This window comes from Maniola hyperantus, chromosome 8 (genome assembly GCF_902806685.2).
Source record: "Maniola hyperantus chromosome 8, iAphHyp1.2, whole genome shotgun sequence".
In the NCBI taxonomy this organism is placed as follows: Eukaryota; Metazoa; Arthropoda; class Insecta; order Lepidoptera; family Nymphalidae; genus Maniola; species Maniola hyperantus.
Genome location: NC_048543.1, coordinates 15,107,468 through 15,134,221, shown reverse-complemented (window position 1 = coordinate 15,134,221; position 26,754 = coordinate 15,107,468). Strand labels below are relative to the sequence as shown.

The 26,754-nt window shown below is 39.3% G+C and overlaps 1 protein-coding gene across 3 annotated transcripts; it reads left to right on the top strand.

Moving 5' to 3' along the window:
- Nucleotides 1–33: 33 nt before the first annotated feature.
- LOC117984176 (protein croquemort-like) lies at nt 34–26,327 on the top strand. Of its 3 annotated transcripts, none has more exons than XM_069500489.1 (12): nt 34–260; nt 2,946–3,113; nt 4,361–4,493; nt 4,827–5,006; nt 7,567–7,692; nt 9,265–9,474; nt 15,628–15,836; nt 17,454–17,562; nt 18,160–18,320; nt 19,280–19,384; nt 20,912–21,059; nt 22,038–26,327. In XM_069500489.1, exons 3-12 carry the CDS (start codon nt 4,377–4,379, stop codon nt 22,170–22,172), a joined length of 1,500 nt encoding a protein of 499 aa, XP_069356590.1. In that variant the 5' UTR covers nt 34–260; nt 2,946–3,113; nt 4,361–4,376; the 3' UTR covers nt 22,173–26,327. The 3 variants fall into 3 exon arrangements, with proteins under 3 accessions (XP_069356590.1, XP_069356589.1, XP_034826681.1); XM_069500488.1 differs by having other exon boundaries at nt 2,946–3,117; XM_034970790.2 differs by lacking the exon at nt 2,946–3,113.
- The last annotated feature ends 427 nt before the right edge of the window (nt 26,328–26,754 follow it).

Below are 26,754 nucleotides of genomic sequence, written 5' to 3'. Positions count from 1 at the left end.
TAATAATTGGTTTTGACATTCGCAAATATTTTGTTTTGGGGAAGTGAGAGGACGAGTAGTTAGTTAAAATTGTTTAAATTAAATTGTATTGTTATTTGTTAGTGTTGATTGCTGAGTAATCTCCAGCACAAAGTGAACAAAATATGATTTTATTACAACAATAGAGGATTCAAATATTTTCGATTATGTTTGAATAAACGTAATCTGAAAAGTTATCACTCTACTTAGTACAAACAAATACAAGAAATTAATATTCAAACGTAAGTTTTTATCTAAGTATCTATTCTTGTACAGTGAGAAAATATTCTTTGTACTTAATATTCAATACAAACATAGTAACTATGTATATAATATACTTAAAATATTAAGTTTATAACTTGGTACCTACAAGTTTTCGATAGACTATATACCTACTTACCTATGTACTTATTTTTATTTCTTTTAAATACTTTATTATTTGAGGCTCTAATTTCTATTAAAATCTGTTAGTAGTTTCAGAGTTTACAAACAAACAAAAAAATATTTCCTCTTTATACCTATTTATTTATATATTTAAATATATAGGTATTGTATATCAAATTTCACCTGAACAAAGCTGAGCAGACCAGCTAGAGTAATCAGTAGGTACCCTTTTTATAAATGCGAAAGTGTGTTTGTTTGTTGGTTTGTCCTTCAATCACGTCGCAACTGTGCAACGGTTTGACGTGATTTTTTGCATGGGTATAGATAAAGACCTGGATAGTGGAATCCGCGTGGAATTAGGGTTTTTAAGAATCCCGTGGGAACTCTTTGATTTTCCGGGATAAGAAGTAGCCTATGTCACTCTCCAGGTCTTTATCTATACCCATGCAAAAACTCACGTCGATCCGTTGCACCGTTGCGACGTGACTGAAGGACAAACCAACAAACTAACAAACAAACACACTTTCACATTTATAATAAGGGTACTGATGTAAAATTAGGATTTGTAGGTACATTATAATATTATATTATGTTATATTCTGTTTAAGGAAAATCAGAACAATGCAAAAAATAGCACATTCTAACACAGCTACCTAAGTACCTACTTCATGCATTTTTAAACAATTTTCCTTAAATGAATTTTGAATTTCCATAAAGTTGCCATCATAAAACCCAAATTAAAACAAACCTTATAAGAAGTAGCCTATGTCCTTCCCCGGGATGTAAGCAAACTCTGTACTAAATTTCATCAAAATCGGTTGAACTGTTAGGCAGTAAAAAGCTAGCAGACAGACACACTTTTGCATTATTTATAATATTAGTATGGATTAAAATGTAAATTACAGTTTTTTTCTAATGTCGAATAAGTATTTATTATTATGTACTTAACTTATTAAGTACATTATATGGAACCACATACTTTAATTACAATAATTTACATAATTTAGTAACATGATCCCATAACTTTGGAACATTTAGGACATAGGCTACTTTTGATTTGAAGATCAAAGGGTTCCCACTGGAATTTTGAAAACCTAAATCCACTTGGACAAAGTTGTGTGCACCATTTAGATTCTAGTCTATAATAATGGCACATAATATGCACATAAACATATATACATATATGCATAATTATATTCCTAGAGGCTCAATCAATTCAGAGGATTTTTGGAAATTCCACCCCAAAAGGGATTAAACAGGTGTTGAATTTACGATTCTGTACCTCAAAAGGAAAAAAGGAACCTTTATAAAGTTTATAGGATCACTTCGTTGTCTGTCTGTCTGTCCGTCGTGTCTGTTCTGGTACTTCCTATTGACCTAGAATCATGAAAATAGGTAGGTAGGTTATAGCACAAGTAAAGGAATAAATCCGAAAACCGTTTACGGAACCCTCGCTCGGTGCGCGAGTCTGACTCGCACATGGCCGGTTTTTTATTCTATTATTTATAGAATTATATATATGAAAATTGGCGTTTGGGCTTTCAGTGAAAAATAAAGAAATATAATATGTTTTAGAAATATTTGTGTTGAAAATCGAAATATGTAATACCGACAGACGTTTGGTTTCTAAGGTGCTAGAATGGCGACTTCTCTCATCTGTGATGGCGACCTAGCACCGTAAAACGCCGCGTTGGAAGTCGAATACTTGAGATCTCAACTGCTATCGGTTTATCTCACTATGTGCCCTGCCCTTAGCCACGCTTCGCAACCCGTTGAGCTATGTCAGTTACTCTGGCTCTCATACGAATCTCCTCATTTCTGACAAAAATTCCTCAGTGCTTGAAGACTAAAGTCTTGGAACAGTGCATGTTGCCAGTGATGACATATGGATGCGAGTTGTGGTCGCTAATCGCGGGCCTCATAAGAAAGCTTACTCCAGAGAGAAAGAGTTACTCCACAGTCCAGAGAGAGATGGAGGAGAGAGAGCTATGCTTGGAGTTTCTCTATAACATTAAATCAAAACAGCTTAAAGGTCTGTACGCACCTGATGAGCTGCGCTTCACCTCGCGGCACAGAGCGTCAAAATATTATTTCTATCATGTTGCAAAGTTGTAGTTCGTACGCGAACGGGTATAGAAGTGACGCGCAAGTGACGCGAGCTGCCGCTTACTGCAGTTGTAGTGCGATAGGTACCGACGAGCGGTCTGAAGTGACGGGGCCTGCAGTGTAGCGCAGCGCAGCTCAGGTGCGTACAGACCTTTAACGTTATGTAAAGTACAATTTAGTGGAAACACGCACGAGTAATAACCAACAGTCGAGTCATTACTGATGCTGTTAGTTTGTTATTACATCACCATCTGTTCCTGGTTTTAAATTAATACTAACTAGCTTATGCTCGCGACTTCGTCCGCGTGGACTACACAAATTTCAAACCCCTATTTCACCCTCTTAGCCGCCATAATTTCAAAAAATTTGACGCCATTATTGTCATTGCCTTAAATATTTATTTTATTCTGTTTTTTAGTACTTATTTGTTGTTATAGCGGCAACAGAAATACATCATCTGTAAAAATTTCGATTGTCTACGTGTCACGGTTCATGAGATACAGCCTGGTGACAGACGGACGGACAGCGGAGTCTTAATAGTGATAGGGTACCGTTGTACCCTTTGGGTACGGAACCCTAAAAAAGTGTCATTTGAATTTGTTCAAGTAGGTATGTCTGCCTAATTATCTGTTATGATCTATTAATAAAATTATCTGTAGGTTTAATAGGGAAGCATGCGATAAACCAAAATAATCCGTTGATAGTGAACAAAAATCTCAGATAACTGTTAATTAAGTAACTACTTAATTATAATTTAATCTTCAGATAAATGTAATGCTCAGTACCTAGTCTCACGGAGTAGATAATAGTTACCCACTGCACTAAGGTGGATATCTAATGCCCAGTTTCTGAACTCATCAGTTTCATTAGCTGTTAATTCAATAAAGTTATGTATAAGACTAGCAGTTGCCCGCGACTTCGTCCGCGTAAAATTTCTGGTTTCTTATGATCAGAAATTTTCCCGCTGCAAAAGGTCTCACTTACCTACTCACTCACCTTAAGGCATGGAACCCAGAATACCTAAATGACAATTTTCATATCTCTAACTTTAAAACATTAGGATTTTCATATAACCTTAGGAGTGGATTTTCGGAAAATCTTTTTTTAGCAGATACGTACCCCTTAAAAAAGCCTACCTTCCAAATGTTAAGTTAGCAATAAAGGAAATTTTCCCTAACAAACTTTCATCTCCTATTTTACCACCTTTAAGAGGGGGGTTTCCAAACCGACTTATTTAAGTTTAAACGGAGTTTATCTTGCATTGCGTTGTTCAGAAACGCACTGTCTCGAGTTATCGGACCGAAAGCGCTATTGAATAGATAAACCGTCGATAAAAGTACCTCAGAAACCAGATATAAGTTAGTACAATTATGTATTCAGTGCTGTAGGTTACTTAAGTTAACTTAAGTTGTGTTTTATCTGTGACGGTGTGCATTCTAGGTATAACAAAGTAAAGGCAAGTCAAAGTTAATTTTCTGATAACGATTTTCCGAGGTAACCAGCGATATAAATGTCCCACTAGATGAGATGCTTTAACATCGGTGTCCGCAGTTCTGCCAATCGGAATCCGCTCTAGATGCAGCCGACAGGCCGTTACTTTGCGGAAGTCTATGATATACAATGAACCAAAAGCTTAATTTGCTGTTGCTTTTGATTTGTGTGTTTAAATCATACAGAATCAAACACATTTGAGGCAAATTTGAATGCGCCCTAACACTTAAACATTAAAGCCAAAAGGCCTCAAGCAGAAGAAGCGCCGTGCCGGTATAAACTATGTCATGTGTGGCACAACCTTAATTAGTACCCTAGCTTCGAATTGTGTGCAGGCCACTGAATGTTTTCGTGTTTTCAGGTGATAAACACACACAATGGTGTCGGCTCAGATGAAGAGTGGGCTGCTGATGGGCTTCGGCTCCTTCATGGTGGTCACAGGAGCTATCATGGCCGTCTTTTGGCCGTCCATATTCTTCGCACAGTTGAGAAGAGTAAGTCAGTTATTCATTACCATTATCATGATCAACCGATAGACGTCCACTGCTGGACATTAGCTCTCTTGTAGGGACTTCTACACCCACGGTCTTGCGCCGCCCCTATCCAGTGGCTCCCTGCCACTTGCCTGATGTCGTCCGTCCACCTAGTGGAGGGTCTTCCAACGCTGCGCTTTCCGTTGCGTTTGTCGCCATTCCAGCACCTTGGGACCACACTCTGTCTTGGCGCTGTCCCTTAACTTGCCCATACTGGTTTGAGATATCTTGTACGATGGTGCGGAACCCTTCGTGACTCCCTCCGACTCGCACTTGACCGGTTTATATTTTCAGATGATGACTCTATCGCCGACGTCAACATCGTTCGGGATATGGCGGGAAGTCCCGATCCCCATGTACCTGGAGTGCTTCATGTTCAACATCACCAACGTGGACGACATTAAGGCGGGGAAAGACGTGATGCTGGAGGTGGAGCAATTTGGACCCTACGTGTACAGAGAATTCCATTTAAAGGTCAGTTATATACAGGGTGTAACCAGAATGCTAACAAAAACTTAGCGTTATTGTTATACAAGTCCCGCAAATTGCTAATGCGCGTGGCCGTCATTTTAGTGACGTCATTTCGATGTTAATGAGAGATGGTTCCAGCGCAATAGCAATTTGCGGGACTTATACTACCAAACACAATCCAATACTAATATCCACTTGCCTCATTTTGTAGTTTTAGCGATTTAGTATTTTTCAAACCCGCGATGTACATATAGCGTGCAAAACTCGGGTCAATATCCCGCCTACGACACGGCATTGACTCCGAATGGCCTACTTACGCAACGTTCGTTGACGTCTAGCGTCAGTCAGATGTTTTATTTGCAATTTAAATCTAACTATACCCATGCAAAAAATCACGTCAATCTGTTGCGACGTGATTGAAGGACAAACCAATATAAACCAACATTCATAATTTGGGTGGTGATAACTCTCAGGCATGCAGGTTTCCTCACGATGTTCTCCCAATAGGAGTGTCTATATAGACTCGAAATTTCAAAGGCCTTGTAAAGTAGGCCTCTACATAAACGGTTATTTATACATTTCATTGTAGTTTGCAATAAACCCGCCTGCACAAATAGATAACACGTACTTGTGCACATGTCCGGTACTGATAAAAAGAAGAAAAATAGTATATATTTTGCAAACAGAGGACATTCACACTATAATATATAAAATGCATAAGTAAAAATAAATAGCTGTAAGAAAATATGTATAGCTATATTATTATATTAGATAATATATACATATACATACATTATAATTATAAAAAACTCTTATAATGAATGAAATGCTAAAAAAAAAACATAGCGGCTCATTCTCGTCCAACAGAGCAAGGCAAAAAAAATTAAAAAAATAAGCCATGTCAACTATCAAAAGTCTCCGACCACCATGTCGGAGGAAAGAATAGAGGACACACAAAATAAATCTATATATATAAAAGGAAAAGGTGACTGACTGACTGATCTATCAACGCACAGCTTAAACTACTGGACGAATCGGGCTGAAATTTGGCATGCAGATAGCTATTATGACGTAGGCATCCGCTAAGAAAGGATTTTTGAAAAACCAACCCCTAAGGGGGTGAAATAGGGATTTGAAATTTGTGTAGTCCACGCGGACGAAGTCGCGAGCATAAGCTAGTTGATTATATTGTCATAGAGTAGCAAACCCTATAACCAGGCGTCAAAAATAAACGCCACTATCACTACCCGTATTATAAAATGTTCTATACTATTAATGGCCTTTTGATCTACTCTTAACCATTCTTTTTTTTTTTTTTTTAAAGAATATTAGCCATATTAAATGACTAATATTCCCCTTTCCTCTCCAATTAAGCGTCAGGCTTGTGCTAGGAGTAGGTACGACAATAGTGCAACGGGCGGGATTTGAACCGTCGACCTTTCGGTTTTCAGTCCACTCCTTTACCGGTTGAGCTATTGAGGCTCTAAATTCTATACTATTAATGACCTTTTGATCTAATCTTAACCATTCATACTATTAATGACCTTTTGATCTAATCTTAACCATTCATACTATTAATGACCTTTTGGTCTACTCTTAACCATTCTATACTATTAAGTAAGGAAATAGGGTCTAAGTAGCAAAAAATCTTGCTAGAAAAATCTAGCAAGTTTTATAAAGATAAGAAGCTATGGCTAAAACGTTTTATCTTTCAGAAATTATTTATTCGCCTTTTATATTAGTCATTGATTTCGCGTACACAATATAATCTATAGGCTACCTACCTGTTCGGATTAGACATCAATTAGGTAATCTAGTCAAGTTTACATTATCTACTAGCCGATTCCCACGTCCTAGATTCGTTCGGGTTCATCATCATCATCAACAACCGATAGACGTCCACTGTTGGACATAGGTCTTTTGTAGGGACTTCCAAATTTCAATCTTGTACAGTCTAGGATTTAAACACTGCCAAAAAATAACCAATATGTAATTTTTTTCACATTTGAAAATTGCACCATCCAGCCACCATATTGATTTTTCCCAAAAAAATATATATCCAGTGACGCTCGGGGGGATGTGAGAATTTTAACGATACCCCATACATCCAAATCTGTTCAGGTATTTAGAAGTTATAGTCGAATAAAGAAAGTAGAAACTCACGTATTATATGAACCCTAAAATGAGCCTTATATGAGCCTTATATGAGCCTTATCTGACCATTATATGAGCTTCTTTTGCTTGTTCTCAGGTGGAAGAAGCGCCGGAATAACCAGCTCTTAGCTTTAAGTTGTGATGTGGGGCACAATTGTATAAATAAACGTCTTTTCTTTCTTTCTTTCCTAAAACATTAGGTACCCACCAGGGGCGTGCAGGCCATAGAGGCATGAATGCACTGCTTACCCCAGTTGTAATAGCTCAATGCATATTTTTCATTTTTACCTGCCAATAAACAGGTTCCTAGCTAACTAGTGCCTACCCTGGCTTCAAACCTGTGCACGCCACTGGTACCCACACTTTTTTTTGGGCAGGAATTCTTTTTTTAGCGCCGATTTGTTCACAGGAGAACATAACGTGGAACGGCAACAACACAGTGACGTTCTACAACAAGCGGTCGTGGATCTTCCAGCCAGAGATGTCCAACGGCAGCCTGTCCGATCTCATCACCAGCATCAACCCCATCATCGCGGTAAGCTGAATAGGCAAAAGTCAAAGTCAAAGTCAAAGTCAAAGTCAAATGATTTATTCAAAATAGGTAATAAATTACTCTTATTGATTGTCTGGTATAGTGTTAGATTTGTAAGATATAGTGGTGATAATTATGACGCAAACTTAAAACTAAAGCTACGAGGGTTCCAAACGCGCCCAGGTCTGAGAAGAGCCCACAACAAACTCAGCCGGGTATTCTTTTTATTATCACCACTTTACAAAATTATTGAAACTTATTAGAACTATCACAAAGTCGTTAAGCAACTCATTCCCAAGCTTGCTTATCATTTAAATAATCCTTTACATTGTAATAGGATTTTTCAATTAGTTTACGTTTTATGAAAACTTTGAACTTGTTGAGAGACATCTCCAATATGTCTTCTGGACGCTTATTATAGAAACGTATGGAATTACGAGCAAATGAATTGCTAACTTTATGAATTGCAAAAGATCCGACAGACCCCAACGTCTATCGTATTTTCGAACTATGTGCCCTACCCATTGCCACTTCAGCTTCGCCACCCGCTGAGCTATGTTGGTAACTCTGGCTCTCCTACGGATCTCTTTATTTCTGATTTGATCACGTAAAATAACTCCAATCATAGCTCTCTCTCCATCGCTCGCTGAGTGACTGAGCTTTCTGATGAGGCCCATAGTTAGCGACCATGTCTCGGATCCATATGTCATCACTGGCAACACGCACTGTTCGAAGACTTTGGTCTTGAAGGCACAAGAATTTCGCTTGAATAAGCGAATTTGGAAATGAGGAGATCCGCAGGAGAACCAAGGTCACTGACATAGCCCAAACTATTAGCAAGCTGACGTGGCAGTGGGCAGGTCATGCCTGGCGTAGAGGCGATGGCCGTTGGAGCCGGAAACTCCTTGAGTGGAGACTGCGTAGTGTGGGACGCCCTCCAGCACGATGGACCGACGATATAAAGAGGCTGGCGGGAAGTGGCTGGATGAGGAAGGCTGAGGACCGGGTGTGGTGGCGCTCTTTAGGGAAGGCCTATGTCCAACAGTGGACGTCCACAGGCTGATGATGATGATGATGATGAATAGAATAGAATAGAATAGAATAGAATGTTTTTTTATTCATGTAAACTTTTTAAAAGTGCTTATGAATAGTCAGGTTTAATTTACCACTGGTCCGGAATGCCGTTCCTACCGAGAAGAACCAGCAAGAAACTCGGCGGTTGCTCTTTTTAATTTTTCAATTTACAATGTTATTATACCGTACTATACAAGCCATTGCAGCCCCGTGCATTGCTGGAGCGAGTCAAATCCAAGCTTTTTTATCGTTTACATAGTCTGCGACTGTATAATATGCTTTTTTTAGGAGCATACTTTTAACACATTTTTTAAGCTTGTGTAAAGGCAAGTCTAAAATTGCTTGTGGAATTTTATTATAAAATATTACACTCATTCCCACAAATGACTTTCGCACCTTCCAGAGGCGGAGCGCAGGAGTAGCTAGCTTATTTTTGTTTCTAGTTTGATGATGATGAAGCGAATTTGATCGTGTATTGCAGCTCAATTTTCTGTTCCTTAGACGGTGGCCTATGTTTTGCGTCATCAGCCCGAATACCTCCGACTGCCCGTGGACATCTTCATGCGAATGTACCACGAGGACTTGTTCTTGACGGCCAACGTGTCGTCGTGGCTGTTCGACGGCATCGACGACCCCATACTGGACCTCGCGCAGCGTTTCCCCGACCTGCCCATCGATATACCGTTCGACAAGTTCGGATGGTTCTATACGGTGAGATGCTTAACCGATAAAAGGTTCTTGGACTGTAGTAATAAATGATGTGATTTTTAGGGTTCCGTAGCCGAATGGCAAAAAACGGAACCCTTATAGATTCGTCATGTCTGTCTGTCACAGCCACTTTTTTCCCAAACTATAAGAGCTATACTGTTGAAATTTGGTAAGTAGATGTATTCTGTGAGCCGCATATTTAAGATTTTTACACAAAAATAGAAAAAAAAAACAATAAATTTTGGGAGTTCCCCATACTTAGAACTGAAATTCAACAATGTGGCTAATTCCTTTGTACACAATCTCTAAACTAAACTAAAATGATAAGTCTAAATCTATTGCTATCCCTTTCATAATGTTGCTTGCGGAAAAGGATAGCACTAGATTTAGACCTGTTAATTTAGTTTAGTTTAGAGATTGTATACAAGAGAATTGGCCCCAGTATTTTTTTCATCAAACCCAAACGTGTGGAGTATCTATGGATAGGTCTTCAAAAATGATATTGAGGTATCTAATATATTTTTTTTCTAAACTGAATAATTTGCGGGAGAGAGAGGTAAACTGTGTGTCCCCCCTGTAACTTCTAAAATAAGAGAATGATAAAACAAAAAAAAAAATTGATGTACATTACCATGCAAACTTCCACCGAAAATTGGTTTGAACGAGATCTAGTAAGTAGTTTTTGATTTATCGTGCAAAATGACGATAAAATATGATTGTAGTACGGAACCCTCAGTGCGCGAGTCTGATTCGCACTTGGCCGGTTTTAGAAAGAGGGCTTCGTAGAGCGTTGTCTCCGTCACTCGTGACGTTTTGTCGGTCTCAATGATATCTTGTAGGGTGGTAGGGAACCCTCGTGTGCAAGGCCGACTTACACTTGACCAGTTTTTTCAAATTATAACTGATTAATACAGGGTGTAAATAGAACGCTAGCAAAAACTTAGCGTCATTGTTATACTACCTGAACACAATCCAACCAATAACCATTTGCCTTATTTTGCAGTTTTAGTGATTTAGTATTTTTCAAACCCGCAATGTATAGCGTGCAAAACTCGTGTCAATGCCCCGCCTACAACGTGGCATTGACTCTCTTTCGTTGACCTCTAGCGTCAGTCAGATGTTTCATTTGCAATATATCGTAAACTTTTACAAAAATATAGGATTTTTTTAAATATTTTTTTCGTGTTTTTTTTCGTGTTTTTTTTCGTGGTATCATATCAGTAATCATCAGTACCATCACTTGTCTTCGTTTTTGCCAGCGTTCTGGTTACACCCTGTATATAATAATCGTTTTGACGACCTTCCTGGCCCAGTGGTTGCCTGTATATCGTAAATAATTTACATATTTTAAGTTTCGTATAGGTACAGACAATTTTAGTTCCCTTATCACAAAAATGACGTCATCCTAAGTTATTTCCAATCATTCACATAATTAATTAGAATTACATTATATTGTTACCTACTGCGCTACTTGCACTGATTGATCAAAATATAGAAATATCTAATCTTGCGGACATAGCTATCTACTCGTATGTAAAACTTGACATATTACATTGTACTAGATGATGCCAGCGACTTTGTCCGCGTGGATTCAGGGTTTTATAAATCCCGTGGGAACTCTTTGATTTTCCGGGATAAAAAGTTGCCTATATCAATCTTCGAGATTTAAGCTACCTCTGAACCAAATTTCATATAAATCGGTTAGACGGATGGGCCGTTAAGAATCCCGTGGGAACTCTTTGATTTTTCGGGATAAAAAGTTGCCTTTGCCGGGATGTAAGCTAACTCTGTACCAAATTTCATCAAAATCGGTTAAACTGTTGGGCCGCCTAACGCTAGCAGACAGACCGACAGACACACTTTCGCATTTGTAATTCGTACGTAGTCGAAATTCCACGGACACGTATGAAGCGATTTGCCTCCTCGTTTCTAATTCGAGCTGCTAGGATATGGAATGCTCTTCCGGCAATTAGTTTTACCCTTCACTTTTGAAATGGATTTCAAATCAAGAGTGAATGAGCATCTTCTATTCTAAATTGTTTAAGAGGGTTGTATTTTTGAAGTAGGTAAATGAATAACGACAAATTCATATTCAGATATTGGCCCCGATTCTCTAGTCTCTCTCTAAACTAAATTTAGAGTATCTGCATCCTTTTCTTTTTACTTATGCTAAAAAAGGAACGGAACATGACTTTCACATTTAAAGACTCTAAATTTTATTGCACAATACAAATTTAAACAGTAGGTTCGCGAGTGCGTGCTAAAATCACGGGTTTTACCATCTAAAAATTAAATTTAGAAATGTCACACAGCTTCTGTCCTTTTCATATTACAATAGTAAGAAGAGGGTGCGAATACTCTAAAATTAGGTTGTGCTTAGAATCGGTGCCATTATATTCAAAAAGTGTATGGAAAAGCTGACTGACTGACTGATCTATCAACGCACAGCTCAAACTACTGTGGCCCTACCGCGGTTGTTTGACAGCTACAATGTCACGATCGCAATCATCTCTGATTGGTTAATGCTCGCTCACTAGTGGCTACAATGCATTGTTGCAACAAGAATTGCACAAATTCAGCCAATCAGAACAATTGAGATTGTAATAATGATTGATGCAGGTTTTAGACAATCGCCCTACTAAACATCTGAAATTTGGCATGCAGATAGCTATTATGATGTAGACATCCGCTAAGAAAGGATTTTTGAAAATACAACCCCTAAGGGGGTACAAATAGGGGTTTGAAAGTGTAGTCCACGCGGAAGAAGTCGCGGGTATAAGGTAGTTACATATTATAATCTTTCTATGACTACCTAGGTACAAAGCGTAATGATAGTGATATGGTACAAAGTCGCAAAATGTAAACGACAAATGATTTGGGAACGCGGATGAATCATTTTTATCATTTATTTATTTGCACTCTGACCTTTATCCTCGGACGAGTTATCGTAATAAATGTGTCACAATTTTTTTTAAAGCAAACGAGCAGGCTAGTTACCTGATGCTAAGTGATTACCGCCTCCAATGAACATTTGCAGCACCAGAGGAACCGCAGATGCGTTGCCGGCCTTTTAGGAATTTGTTGGTCCGCCCCTTGAATAACCCCATGTTGTAATCTAGTGGGAACACCGCCGATGGGAGTTGATTCCACAGTTTCCACGTGCGTGGAAAGAAAGATCTAGCACAACGGATGGCCGAAGTGCACCAGACACTTAGGTGGTGAGGGTGAAGTTGCTTACGGTGGCGCGCGGTGCGGTTTCTATAACGTGGGAACTCTTTGATTTTCCGGGATAAAAATAGCCTATGCCACTCTCCAGGTCGTTATCTATATCCATGCAAAAAATCACGTCAATCCGTTGCACCGTTGCGACGTGATTGAAGCACACATTTGCATTTATTTATTTATTTTATTTATTTTATATCTAATTAGAACGGCAGTGCCACTTACACTAACTAGATGATTAATAATAAATTTAAATACAAATAAAGGTACAAGAAAAAGACATAAAATACAAAACGATAAAAGATCAAAGAATTTTGAATATGTACGCTGAGAACATTGAATGACATATTCATGCAATGCTCTCAGCGTACTTCAGTAACTCCCGAACCAGTATTATAGACCCATCATTAAATGGGTCCCATTGAGCATTATTGTCCAAAAGCGCGTTGAATGATGCTAATGAACGGGGTATAGGTGACATAGATCTAGCAACAGTGCGATGATGTGGGACCACGAAAAGTTTATTTTTTCGTGGACGAAGATTACTGTTGGATTCAGGGATTCATTTATAATAAGGGTACCTACTGATTATAGAATAACTTCACTTTTCTCTCCAAACATAGGCATGCTATGTAAATAAGCGACCTTGAAGTCGCGTCATAGACATTCTATATGTGTGTTGTAAATATAATGATTGCATTAAGTTTGCAATCACTATGTAATTTGGTTAACAAATTTTGCTTACAATCCAACAAAAATGAATTTTATTGTAGGTCAGTGACCACTACTTCTCTAAGAACAGACGAGTAATTTAATAACTTAATTTATCATAACTACAATTTTGGTACATGAAAAAAAATTTTTTTTTTAAAAAAAAAACCCCCGACTGCGGTTTGCAATTGCATATTTTTCAGCCCGCACATTAAGCACATAAAATCCACAATTTTTTAGGGTTCTGTTCCTCTAAAGGAACCCTTATAGGATCTGACTGTCTGTCCGTCTGTCGTGTCCGACCGACGAAAAACAAAAACGACCAAGTGCGAGTCAGACTCGCGCACCGAGGGTTCCGTTCTCGGGTATTTTGTTCGACATTTTGCACGATAAATCAAAAATTATTATGCCATATATATAACAATCTGGTTTAGAACGTACAGGTAAGAAAGAAAGCCCTTTCATATGATACACCACTTGGTATAGTAATCTTACTTTGAAAGTTGAAAATAGCAATATTTGTTGATGAAACACATTTTAATTTTTTTCTTGTGATGTAACCACAAATTCACGGTTTTTAGATTTTTCCCCTAATGTCTGCTATAAGACCTACCTTTCTGCCAGGTCAACGGGAAGTACCCTATAGGTTTTCTTGACAGACGCGACGGACAGATAGACAGACAACAAAGTAATCCTATAAGGGTTCCTTTTTTCCTTTTGAGGTTCGAAACCCTAAAAATAAAGAAAAAGATAAAGGTCCGTGCCCGGAATCGAACTCCCGACCCCGAATAGGAGACCACTAGGCTCACCGCTAAGACATTACGCCAAACCAATATAATAGCTTGTATACGTTTTGGATCGGAACGCATCACTTTCGCTTCTTGTATAATTCTCAGTTGCGATGCATGTTATTCAACCCATACCTACTTACTAGGTATTCATAAAAATTTTAACACTATCATAAACAATATCATAAAAATCTATAATTATATATTATAATCCCTACAAATATTATAAATGCGAAAGTGTGTTTGTTTGTTGGTTTGTTGCTTTGTCGGTTTATTGGTTTGTTGGTTAAAACGCCGCAAGGTCACCGGCTTATCGGTATTTTATAGGATATATTTCGGAGTATGCTCAGGAACTTTTCTATCTTGTCCCCCCTTCACCATTTTATCACCGAAACGCAAGACGTCGGGCGAGTTACCATCCTTATGTCGTCGACATCCCATCTACACGCACGAAACGTTTTGCGTCATCATTTCTCATACGCATGGCTAAGGTTTGGCTCTTCCACGATATGTGTTTCCTAAAAATTACAACCCGGGTATCTTTAAAACAAGGGTGAATAGGCATCTTCCAGGTAAACGCGTCCCATCTTAGGCCACATCATCACTTTCCATCACAGGTGTGATTGTGGTCAAGCGAATTTAAAAAACCGATTTTAATGAAATTTTACTGAGATAACATCTCAAACGGACATAGCAAACTTTATCCCGGAATTTTCAAACAACCTATGTAAATCCACACGGACGAAGTTACGCGCATTATCTAGTGCTATAGGTATTATCGTGATTCACTCGTTTTCCTGGCTAGATTCATTATCAAATGACAGACCTTTGATTTTCTAAACGACCTTGAAACACTGTTAATAAGTACATGTTGCCCAGTCATGTTGTTTTTCATTATTTTTAGGGTTCCCTACTTCAAAAGGAAAGTGGAACCCTTATAAGGATCACTTCTTTGGTAGCTTGTCTCCCTGTCCGTCTATCCGTTTGTCCGTCGCTTCATTGGTCCGTCAGTTCATCGGTCCGTCCGTCCCTCCAGTTTGTCGAGGCTCTTTTACTCAATTATGCGTAGAGGTATCAAGTTGAGATTAATATCAAAAATAGGTACTTAGAAAATAAAATAGAATAGAATAAATTTTCATTCATATACAATTTTACAAGTGCATTTCGAATCGTCAAAACAATTTACCACTGATTCGAAAAGCTTAGGCATTAATTTAATGATTAGATACAGTACGCGGCAGAAAATTATGTACATCGACCTTTATAAAGTGATAGCGGTTTTGTAGAGCATTGTCTATGTCGTTTAGACCGAAAGCCGAAATCTCATTTTTAAGGTCCATGTACATTATTTTCTGCCGTATGTATTGTCGCAAAGTACGGATCAGTAAAGTACACTTAGCCGGTTTTTTCATTGATTCATGATATTTCCTTCCAGCGCAACCTTTCCCTGGAGTTCGACGGCGTTTTCCTCATGAACACGGGAGCAGGTGACTTCTCTCAGCTGGGTAATGTGGAGAAATGGAAGAACTCCAACACAACGGTGTTCCGGGACGAATGCGGGGAAGTGAGAGGGTCTACGGGGGAACTGTGGGCCCCAGAGCTTGGGCAACCCGAGGTCACGATCTTCGCTCCTGATATTTGCACGTGAGTCATACTTTCCTGGTACTTTTATCTTGAATAATTGAGGGTTCAGGCTCCAATTTGGTGAAGTTTGAGGATCTAACGCAGAACTAAGGGCCCCAGACTTTGGGCAACCCGAGGTTACGATCTTCGCTCCTGATATTTGCACGTGAGTCATACTTTCCTGGTACTTTTATCTTGAATAATTGAGGGTTCAGGCTCAAATTTGGTGAAGTTTGAGGATCTAACGCAGAACTAAGGGCCCCAGACTTTGGGCAACCCGAGGTTACGATCTTCGCTCCTGATATTTGCACGTGAGTCATACTTTCCTGGTACTTTTATCTTGAATAATTGAGGGTTCAGGCTCAAATTTGGTGAAGTTTGAGGATCTAACGCAGAACTAAGGGCCCCAGACTTTGGGCAACCCGAGGTTACGATCTTCGCTCCTGATATTTGCACGTGAGTCATACTTTCCTGGTACTTTTATCTTGAATAATTGAGGCTTCAGACTCGAATTTGGTGAAGTTTGAGGATCTAACGCAGAACTAAGGGCCCCAGACTTTGGGCAACCCGAGGTTACGATCTTCGCTCCTGATGCACGTGACTCTTGATTCCCTAGTAGGTACTTTTGTTAAGACTAAGATTTTCAAAAATAGCGTGGGATAGCGGGCGCTTAGTTTTTCCGAAATAAAAAGTAGGCGTGTCCAAGCTATCTCTGTATCAAACGTCAAAAACCGTAAATAAGTAAGCAGACCCACAGATGTATACAGTGCGACAACGCTATCTTGGCGCGTGGCGAAAATCGAATCTAACGTTGCCGTCAAGTGTCCCATTTGTTCTTTTTTGAATATTCTAAGCCTTTGTTCTCCAACAGCGTCCCCCTGTCAATGTCATTCAAGTGCCAAGAGAGCGTTGTCGCACTGTAGCTGCATATCTCTCGCTATACAATGAACCAAAAGCTTAATTTGCTGTAATCAGTTGAAACAGGTCGAATCTGTATTGTTGTTGTTGTTGACACAATTGTTGACACAATTGTTGACAGTGCAACAATTGAGCACTGTAAGGTCTACATCTCCTGAGGATGCTCTGGTGTCGGGGCGAAACGTGCGTCGAGTGTGTTTTGGGATTTGTGTGGTGCTGCGTGGTGGTGGTGCGTATTGCTTGCCGAGTGGCTGCTTTTCCTGCATGGTTAGCAGTGGGAGGGCGGGCGGTGCATTTCGCATGCTGCATGTTGCACCATACAGATTCGACCTGTTTCATCGGATTATAGCAAATTAAGCTTTTGGCTCATTGTATATCATGGACTTCCGCAAAGTAACGCCTGCTTCTATACAACATTTATCTCCCGCTAACTTCACTCAGCATTAATGTCATAATATTGGTACAGTTCTTGCAATTCATGAAGGCGAGTGAACTTTACGTCGTTTACATGGGCATTGCGTTAGTGTGCGTGGATGTCGTACCAATCAGTCGCGAGCAAGCGCTCGCAAACGCACACATTTACTGTACCTTACTTATACCGATACGATTTGAACACAAGCATGAGCCACTCGCCCTCGTGAAATGCAAGAACTATAACACAACGTAAAACCCCGCTTGTTAGCATAATATGAATAAGGTATATTTTGCTATCGTCCACAGATACATGGTGCTGTCCAAGAGCGGACCAGTCAGGATACAGGATATCGATGGAGTGCAGTACGCAGCCAATGACTCGTTGTTTGACAACGGACACAATTACCCTCATATGGTGAATATATATGTTTTTTTACACTTTCCAAAAAACCGGCCAAGTGCAAGTCAGACTCGCGTACCAAGGGTTCCGTACTACAGTCGTATTTTATCGACATTCTGCACGACAAACCAAAAACTATTATGCATAAAAATTAATAAAATCTGTTGTCTGTTTCGCTCGCACTTACAGGTCGTAGGTAAGTGCGAGCGAAACACAGATAACTCGACGGCTCAGTTTAAAATGCGTCGACTATAGAATGTACAGGTAAAGCCCTTTCATATGATATCCCACTTACTATAGTTATCTTACTTTGAAAATTGAAAATACTAATATTTGTTTATGAACACATTTTAATTTTTTTTTTGGTACATGACCCAAAAAATAATTAAAATGTGTTCATTTAAACGAATTCACGATTTTCGGATTTTTCCCCTTGCATATGCTCTAAGTCTTACTTACCTGCCAAATTTCATGATTCAAGGTCAACGGGAAGTACCCTATAGGTTTTCTTAACAGACACGACATACAGACAGACAACGAAGTGATCCTATAAGGGTTCCTTTTTTTTGAGGTACGGAACCCTAAAAGTGAACTTTGAGACGTGTTTTCCAGGCATGTTACTGTGATGAAGTGAGGGACGAGAACTGCCTGCCCGCGGGCGCTTTGAACGTTTCCGCGTGTCGCTTCGGCGCGCCGGCCTTCGTGTCGCAACCGCACTTTTACAACATGCAGCCGCATTACGCGAACAAGATCAAAGGACTTAGGCCTACTGAGTGAGTTTTTCTAAAATTTATCAGGATTCCGTACCTCAAAAGGAAAAAAGAAACCCTTAAAGCATCACATTAGATCACAAAAAAATGTGTTCACGAAAAAAAAATTTGCTAAATCAAATATAGATGGCGCAGTTCATCATTAGCTTGCAGTATAACTCTCGCAAATTTCTTATGTACGTGGCCGCTATTTTAGTGACGTCAGCACTACACTGAAGTTTCGAGCTGATGTCAAAATGTCAATGTGTTTAGAGCCTCAATAGCTCAACCGATAAAGGAGTGGACTGAAAACCGAAAGGTCGACGGTTCAAACCCCGCCCGTTGCACTATTGACGTACCTACTCCTAGCACAAGCTTGACGCTTAGTTGGAGAGGAAAGGGGAATATTAGTCATTTAACATGGCTAATATTCTTTTAAAAAAAAAAGCGTGTATTTGACCTGCAGCTCGTTCCAGCAACGCACAAGACTGCAAATACTTTTTTATACATGGCATAATCTTGTATCTATATCAAATATTTGAAAAGAGCAACCGCCGAGTTTCTTACTGGTTCTTCTCGGTAGGAAAGGCATTCCGAACCAGTGGTAGATGCATCCGACGATTCGAAAGTACTTGTAAAAGTTTATTTGAATAAAAAAGATTTTTTATATATTTTTTTTATACTAGCTTATGCTCGCGACTTCGTCCGCGTGGACTACACAAATTTCAAACTCCTATTTTACCCCCTTAGGGGTTGAATTTTCAAAAATCCTTTCTTAGCGGATCCCTACGTCATAATAGCTATCTGCATGTCAAATTTCAGCCCGATCGCTCCAGTAGTTTGAGCTGTGCGTTGATAGATCAGTCAGTCAGTCAGTCAGTCAGTCAGTCAGTCACCTTTTCCTTTTATATATTTAAGATTAGATTTTTAAGCCTCGTTGGAGTTTTGCCTGTGATGTTCTTAATGCTTTACCATTTCTCCAGGGACATGAACTTCAAGCTTTCTCTAGAAATGTATACCGGCATGCCGCTGCAGGTGGCGGCGCAGCTGCAGATCAATCTACTCGTCAGACACGTCACAGCCTTTACGTGAGTTACGTCACATTACAGTACTACCTGTGGGACGCCCTCCAGCACGATGGACCGACGATATAAAGAGGCTGGCGGGAAGTGGCTGGATGAGGAAGGCTGAGGACCGGGTGTGGTGGCGCTCTTTAGGGAAGGCCTATGTCCAACAGTGGACGTCCACAGGCTGATGATAATGATGATGATGACAGTACTACCTAGCGAAGGAGAGAGCTATGCTTGGAGTTTCTCTATTATTAGCGGATGTCTAGTGTCTACGTCATAGTAGCTACAGTACGCGACACGTCGAGATGTCTATTTATTTATTTATTTTATTTTATTTGACTAACCAACAACATTTACACATACACAAGTATTTACATACAAAAGGATTTATAACTAAAGGACACATAGCATAAACCAACAACTGGCTAGTACAAAAGATTTAGGTACAATGATGTTATGACTTTAAAAGGCAGTAAAGTAAAGCAAAATGTAATAAGGAATTAGCACGTTAAATCGGTTAAGTCTCATTACAAACTGATTAATTAGCTCCCTTTCGTATGGAGATAATGACGTTACGACGAAAGCAGGTTGTCGTAGAATTAAAAATATTTAGCTGTCGATCTTTCTGATGAAGCGTATTAAATTGATGACAGATGCGATTGAGGAAAGAGTGCGTCGCAAAAACAGTGCGGCAGGGCTTAGTTGGAAATACTATTGGGGAGGTAACGCCCCGCACAGCCTCGCTAACCCAGTGCGAACGAGCACGGGTGACGTGCGGGTGTACGGGGCTCCCCCCCGCCTCATATGCTATCTCAAACTGTCACGGACTATAATATCTGCATTGTGCATGCCAAATTTCAGCCGGATCCGTCCAGTAGTTTTCTGCTGTGCGTTGATAAATCAATCAGTTAGTCAGTCAGTCAGTCATTTTTTTCTTTTATGTTTATATACATTAGAGACATGGTCGCTAACTATGGGCCTCATAAGAAAGCTCAGAGTCACTCAGCGGGCGATGGAGAGAGCTATGTGCGGAGTTTCTCTACGTGATCAAATCAGACATGAGGAGATCCGTAGGAGAACTAGAGTAACCGACGTGGCTCAACGGGTTGCGAAGCTGAAGTGGCAATGTGCAGGGCACATAGTTCGTAAAACCGATAGACGTTGGGGTCCCAAGGGGCTGGAATGGCGACCTCGCACCGGAAGACGCAGTGTTGGAAGACCCCCCACTAGGTAGACGGACGACATCAGACGAGTCGCAGGGAGCCGCTGGATTCAGGCGGCGCAAAACCGTGGCGTGTGGAAGTCCCTAGACCTAAGTCCAGCAGTGGACGTCTATCGGTTGATGATGATGACAGTACTACCACTTTTTTTAAGTCGCATCGGCAAAATTCGTTCTGAATCTCCTTTACAGTTGACTAATCTCTATAGAGATTGGTTGCCGTGGCCGAAATTCGGTCAGGAGGACATCGTTACGACAGAAAACGTCAAGGACGTCGTCTCACTGTATGTATTTACGCTGTGGTAAACAATTTTTTGTTCTTACAGCCTAAACAACCAGCTGCCAGACCCTGATACCCTGGTGCCGATGTTCTGGTTCCGCCAAGAGGTCATGATGGACGACCACTTCTCCAGGCTCGCGAGGTTCGCGCTCAACCTGAAGAGCGGAATGCCGTACGGCTTCTATGCGCTCACGGTATGTACCGGCACTATACACCTATAGACTATGTACCAGCAAAGATAATATATTAAACAAGTACAGATCGCTAACTCTCTATTTAAAATTGTAACTAGTTCAAGACTATTACTAGATGGCGTCACTTGGTTCGTATGAAATATATTTTTTATGGATTTGACGAAATATCATATTTTACTTGTCTGGTTCATCAAATTTATTATATTAGTAACAAAATACAAAATTTTCACAACATCACCATCGGAAAAAGTTAATTCTTAATTTTAATTATTGACTCATTGAACTTTACGATATCCATAGCATTTTGCTTTGGATAGCTGAAGTAGTATTACAAAATTCCAGTAGATGGCGTAACAAAATGACTTGGTACTTGAAAATAAAATTATTATTTTGCCTTTGGATTGGTGACGGTTGAATTTGACGGTGTGTTACAATTTTCTGAGTGCTTTTATTTCTTTTCCCTATTTCGTTTGTGAATTGTTTCTGCTATATGGACTCCGAGATTCTGCTAACCCGATTACTTGTGCTTGCTCCTGGATTTTTGATGATGCCAAACTGCTGACCTACGCTTGATAGCGGACCCTTTGATGATTGCCTGTGATTTTGGATTTCGTTTATTATTTGAGTAAAATTTGAGTTGGCTCTAAATAAAATTGAGTTTCATCAGCTGTTCGATAGATGGCACTAAATAAATTCGATAACTCACATTTTAGCTTGCACAATAATGCCATCACACTATAAGGAGTTGACCTACAAGGTACCGGCGACTTAAAGGAGTTTTACGCAAGCTTTAAATGAATGTATGACGTTAGCGATCTTACTTGTATATATTATCTTTGGTACCAGCTGCCAAACCCTGATATCCTGGTGCTGATGTTCTGGTTCCGCCAAGAGGTCATGATGGACGACCACTTCTCCAGGCTCGCGAGGCTCAAATCAGTTCCAATGAGGCTCTAAAATTGTTGATTTTTGTTACAGGTGATCGGAGTGGTACTCCTCATAGTAGGCATAGTGATCTTGATACGGATGCTGCTGCGCTCGTCCGAAGACCCGCCCATACTGGCCAACCAACAGGACGAAAATGACGAAGCTAGCAACAGTAGGACGAAATAATGACGTAGTTAGCAACTAATATGACGAGTTCATTGGTATTGGACGAACCAGTGGTAAATTAAACCTGACTATTCATAAGCACTTTTAAAAAGTTTACATGAATAAAAAAAACATTCTATTCTATTCTATTCTATTACGAAAGAAGCAACTAATATGATGAGACTAGCTAATGCCCGCGACTTCGTCCGCGTGAAATTAGGTTTTTTAAAAATCCCGTGGAAACTCTTTGATTTTCCGGGATAAAAATAGCCTATGTCACTCTCCGGGTCTTTATATATACCCATGCAAAAAATCACGTCAATCTGTTGCAACGTGATTGAAGGACAAACCAACGAACAAACACACTTTCGCATTTATAACTGATAATGATAATGATTGTGTTGTCTTTCTCTAAACTAAATTTACAGTATCTGCATCTTTTTCTCTTTAATACTGCTAAAAAAGGACGGAACATGAATTTTACATTTATAGACTCTAAATTTAGTGCACGCTACAATAACTGGCCCGCGACTAATAGCTGCCAAAGTCACGAAGCTCTAAATTAAATTTAAAACTGTCAAACTGTATATCATCATCATGATCAACCCATCGCCGCGCCGGCTCACTACAGAGCACGGGTCTCCTCTGAGAGAAGGGGTTTGGCCATAGTCTACCACGCTGGCCATGTGCGGATTGGTAGACTTCACACACCTTTGAGAACATTATGGAGAACTCTCAGGGTTGCCGGTTTCCTCACGATGTTTTCCTTCACCGTTAAAGCAAGTGATATTTTAATTACTCAAAACGCACATAACTCCGAAAAGTTAGAGGTGCGCGCCCGAGATCGAACCCCCGACCTCCAATTAGAAGGCGGACGTCCTAACCACTAGGCTATCACAGCTTTTTTGTATAAACTGTAATATGTCCTTTTCATATTACATTAGTAAGAAGAGGATGCGAATACTCTAAAATTTAGTTCTGCTCAGAATCAGTAGCAGTATCCGTAGTTAGGAACTAATTATAATATTAATAATTATTGTTATATTTTGAAAATCAGTGATGTACGATATTACGTCTTGATTTAGTTAGGAATCAATATAAGGAGCATTTTAACGAATTACAGGAGATGTTTTACAGTCACAAATTGGGTATTTTACTACTTTTGAATTTGATAAATATTACTTTATTATAAACTAGGATAAAAATAATGACGTACGCTGAAAAAAAAAATGAAAATCGAACAAATATTAACAAAGTTACAGGCATTATAATTTTGGAGTGGGAGGGTCTTCTATCCCTTTCCCGCAAAACGCAAATTTGTATAAAACCGCACGAGGCTACTATGGCATTTGTCAAAATGACGTCATAATTCTATATCACTATCTCTGTCTTATCAGAAATATTTAAATGCTTTTAACTTTTTTATTATTTGATCGATTTAATTAGTTTTTTAGTTTACGTCATTATTTTTATCCTAGTCTATATATATAAAAGGATAAGTTGACTGACTGACTGACTAACTGATCTATCAACGCACAGCTCAAACTACTGGACGGATCGCGCTGAAATTCGGCATGCAGATATAGGCATCCGCTAAGAAAGAATTTTTCAAAATTCAACCCCTAAAGGGGTAAAATAGGGTTTTGAAATTTGTATGAAAGTCAGTCAGTTTTGAAGTTAGAAGTTTGAAGTTTTGTAGTTAATATTTTTGCAATTAGCAGTATGATATATTTTATGTTAAAATCTCATTGTGAAAGATCAACCCTAAGGGTCTAAAATAGGGGTTTAAATTTTGTTTACTCCACGCGGACGAAGTCGCGGGCATAAGCTAGTTTATAATAAAGTAATAAAAAATTGGAGTCAAATACACAATTGTCGACTTGTCGTGTCGTGGTTAAAGGTTCGTACGCACCTGAGCGGCGCGGCGCGGCGCTTCAGCGAGCTGCACGTCGCGGCACAGAGCGTCAAAATATCATTTCTTTCATTTTGTATGGCGCATATCGCACTAGAGCGGCGCTGCACAGCGCTTCACCGCGCGTTGCCGCGCGGCACGGCTGGAGAGAATATTTTGAAGCGCAGCGAAGCGACGCGCAGTGCAGTGACGCTAGTGCGACATACCCAGCGGCGCGGCACGGCGCTTCGCGCTCGTACGCGAACGGGTATAAAAGTGACGCGCAAGTGACGCGAGGTGCCGCGTACTAAAGTTGTAGTGCGGTAGGCACCGTCGAGCGGCCTGAGGTGACGCGTTCTGCAGTCGGACTGAAGCGCCGCGCCGCGCCGCTCAGGTGCGTACGAACCTTAAAGCGGTCGAGTACAACAAAATTTCAAGCGATGGTTTGGTCATTTGGTGATCGCCGACCAACCAACTAACTATTCTTGATGATTTACGCACACACGCGTGTTAACCACGTGTCACTAAGGTAAACTAAGTCAATAATAATGAAATGGTGCTATGTTTTTTCTGTTGGTTGTAAATAATACAAAATGCCTATGTAAGTACATAAAAGCTAGGTATAAAATTATATGTACTTGATAGATTTGGTAGCTTGTATCTTGCTATGTCAAGATGTGGGAGACGAAACGGCCCACATATTTTTTTAAAACTTATACGGTCTTATATACACTTACTAGCGGATACCCGGCGTTTGCTACTACGCTAAAAAAAGAATACAGTGCCTTATGCATTGTTTTTTTTTTGTCTAAAACGATCTTCGCATTATTACCTTCCTAATGAAACTGGTTTGGGGCACCTCGGTTGAATGCTTTCAACGTCTATAATGGTCACAAGTAAAACCATTTTTTATGTTTTATATATGAAGACGTTATTTAGGATTACTAAAACTTTAGGCGATTTTTCTTGCCAACAGACCTTTTATTTATGTGTTATTTTTATTAAGGAACTTTGTCCGCGACTTCGTCCGCGTGCATTTTGGTTTTTAAAAATCCCGAGGGAACTGTTTGATTTTGCGGAATAAAAAGTAGCCTATGTCATCTTCCAGGTCTATTGCAAAAATCACGACGCTCCGTTGCGATTTTGCGTGATTGAAGGACAAACCAACAAACACACTTTCGCATTTATAATATGGGTAGTGATGAGCTGAGCGCACTTTGGTTGCGTTTTTGCACGAATTTGAGTCGTGCGGATACGTACGAACAATTCGTCCGTACGAGTTAAATTCGTACAAAAACGCAAGCAAAAGGCGTTCAGCATTTAGAATCAACAATTAAGTACATATAAGTATTTTTTAAGTCTAGTCCAGTGTTACAAAGTTCTGATTTCGGAACTCTTTTTTTTTAATATAATGTGAACTATGTATGCACCTACCTACGATATTTCTATACTATATTTTTTCCGGGATTCTATGTGATGGGGATTCTATGGGGATGAAAGTGCATTATGTAATTTTAAAACATATTTTATTTAAAAATAGATCTTTATGAAAATCTTATGAAATGTTGATATTATTATAATATTGCTATGTACTTATTTTATGTGTGAAGACTCGATGCTTGCATTGCATTTCTAAAGCTCAAGACACATTGGCGGAAAGTCAGTGTCAATTCTCAAATGTTTCAACGTAAATTGAACCTTAACTCCACTAAGTAATATAAAAATTTGTGTGAAGCAAATTGAAAGAGCGCGTCGACGAGCGTTGATTTTTTTTTTCCCGATACAAACTAGCCCTTGACTGCGATCTCACCAGGGTCCAGGACTGCTGGTAAGTCAGTCTAAAGACGGAAATGGGCTAACTTGGAAAGGTGTGACAGTTTTAATGAACCCCATACTCCTGATTAGTTTGTGTGATTTTATAAACTATTGCTGAAAATAAATAAAATAGCAAAATATCTTTATTAAGTACGGACCTATAAATTATTGGAGATAAAGTTCAATTTATGTATTCAGAAAAGACACCGACTTTCCTTCAGTGTGCCTAAGAGTGCATTTCCACTAAAACGGAGCCTAATTTCATCATGTCTCAATAATAGGATTGGTCGGAAACATATTATGTCTCCACTCCACTGCGCTCCGCTTCAGTGGAAACTCACCCTCAAGCTTGAGCAGCTATTTATAAGATATTTTGTAGTACATGTACAGAGATATTAACTTTTTATAATGTTGTATGAGTATTAAATGCAAATACATTTGTTACATTGTAATAAATCATATTTTTTTAAGTACGCATTTTTATTTAATCACACAAGATATTTTTTCCAAATAAGTAATAATTATCACCACTATATCTTAGAAATCCAACATCTGACCATCAAAAAGAGTAATTTATTACCTATTTTGAATAAATAATAAAAAAAAACTTCTAATTAGGTATTTATTAAAAACATTTTAATCCTATCAGATTTTGTAAAAAAATATTTCACAATATGCTTTTTTACTACTTATCTATAAGTCCCGCAAATTGTTATTGCGTTGGAACCATGTCTCATTAACATCGAAATGACGTCATAAAAATATAGAGATAAAAATATACCATCAGCTCGAAACTTCATTCCAGTGCTGACGGCACTAAAATGGCGGTCACGCACATTAGCAAATTTGCGGGACTTGTACTTAATTTATTTTACATTTTAGTTAATTCGGATCTCT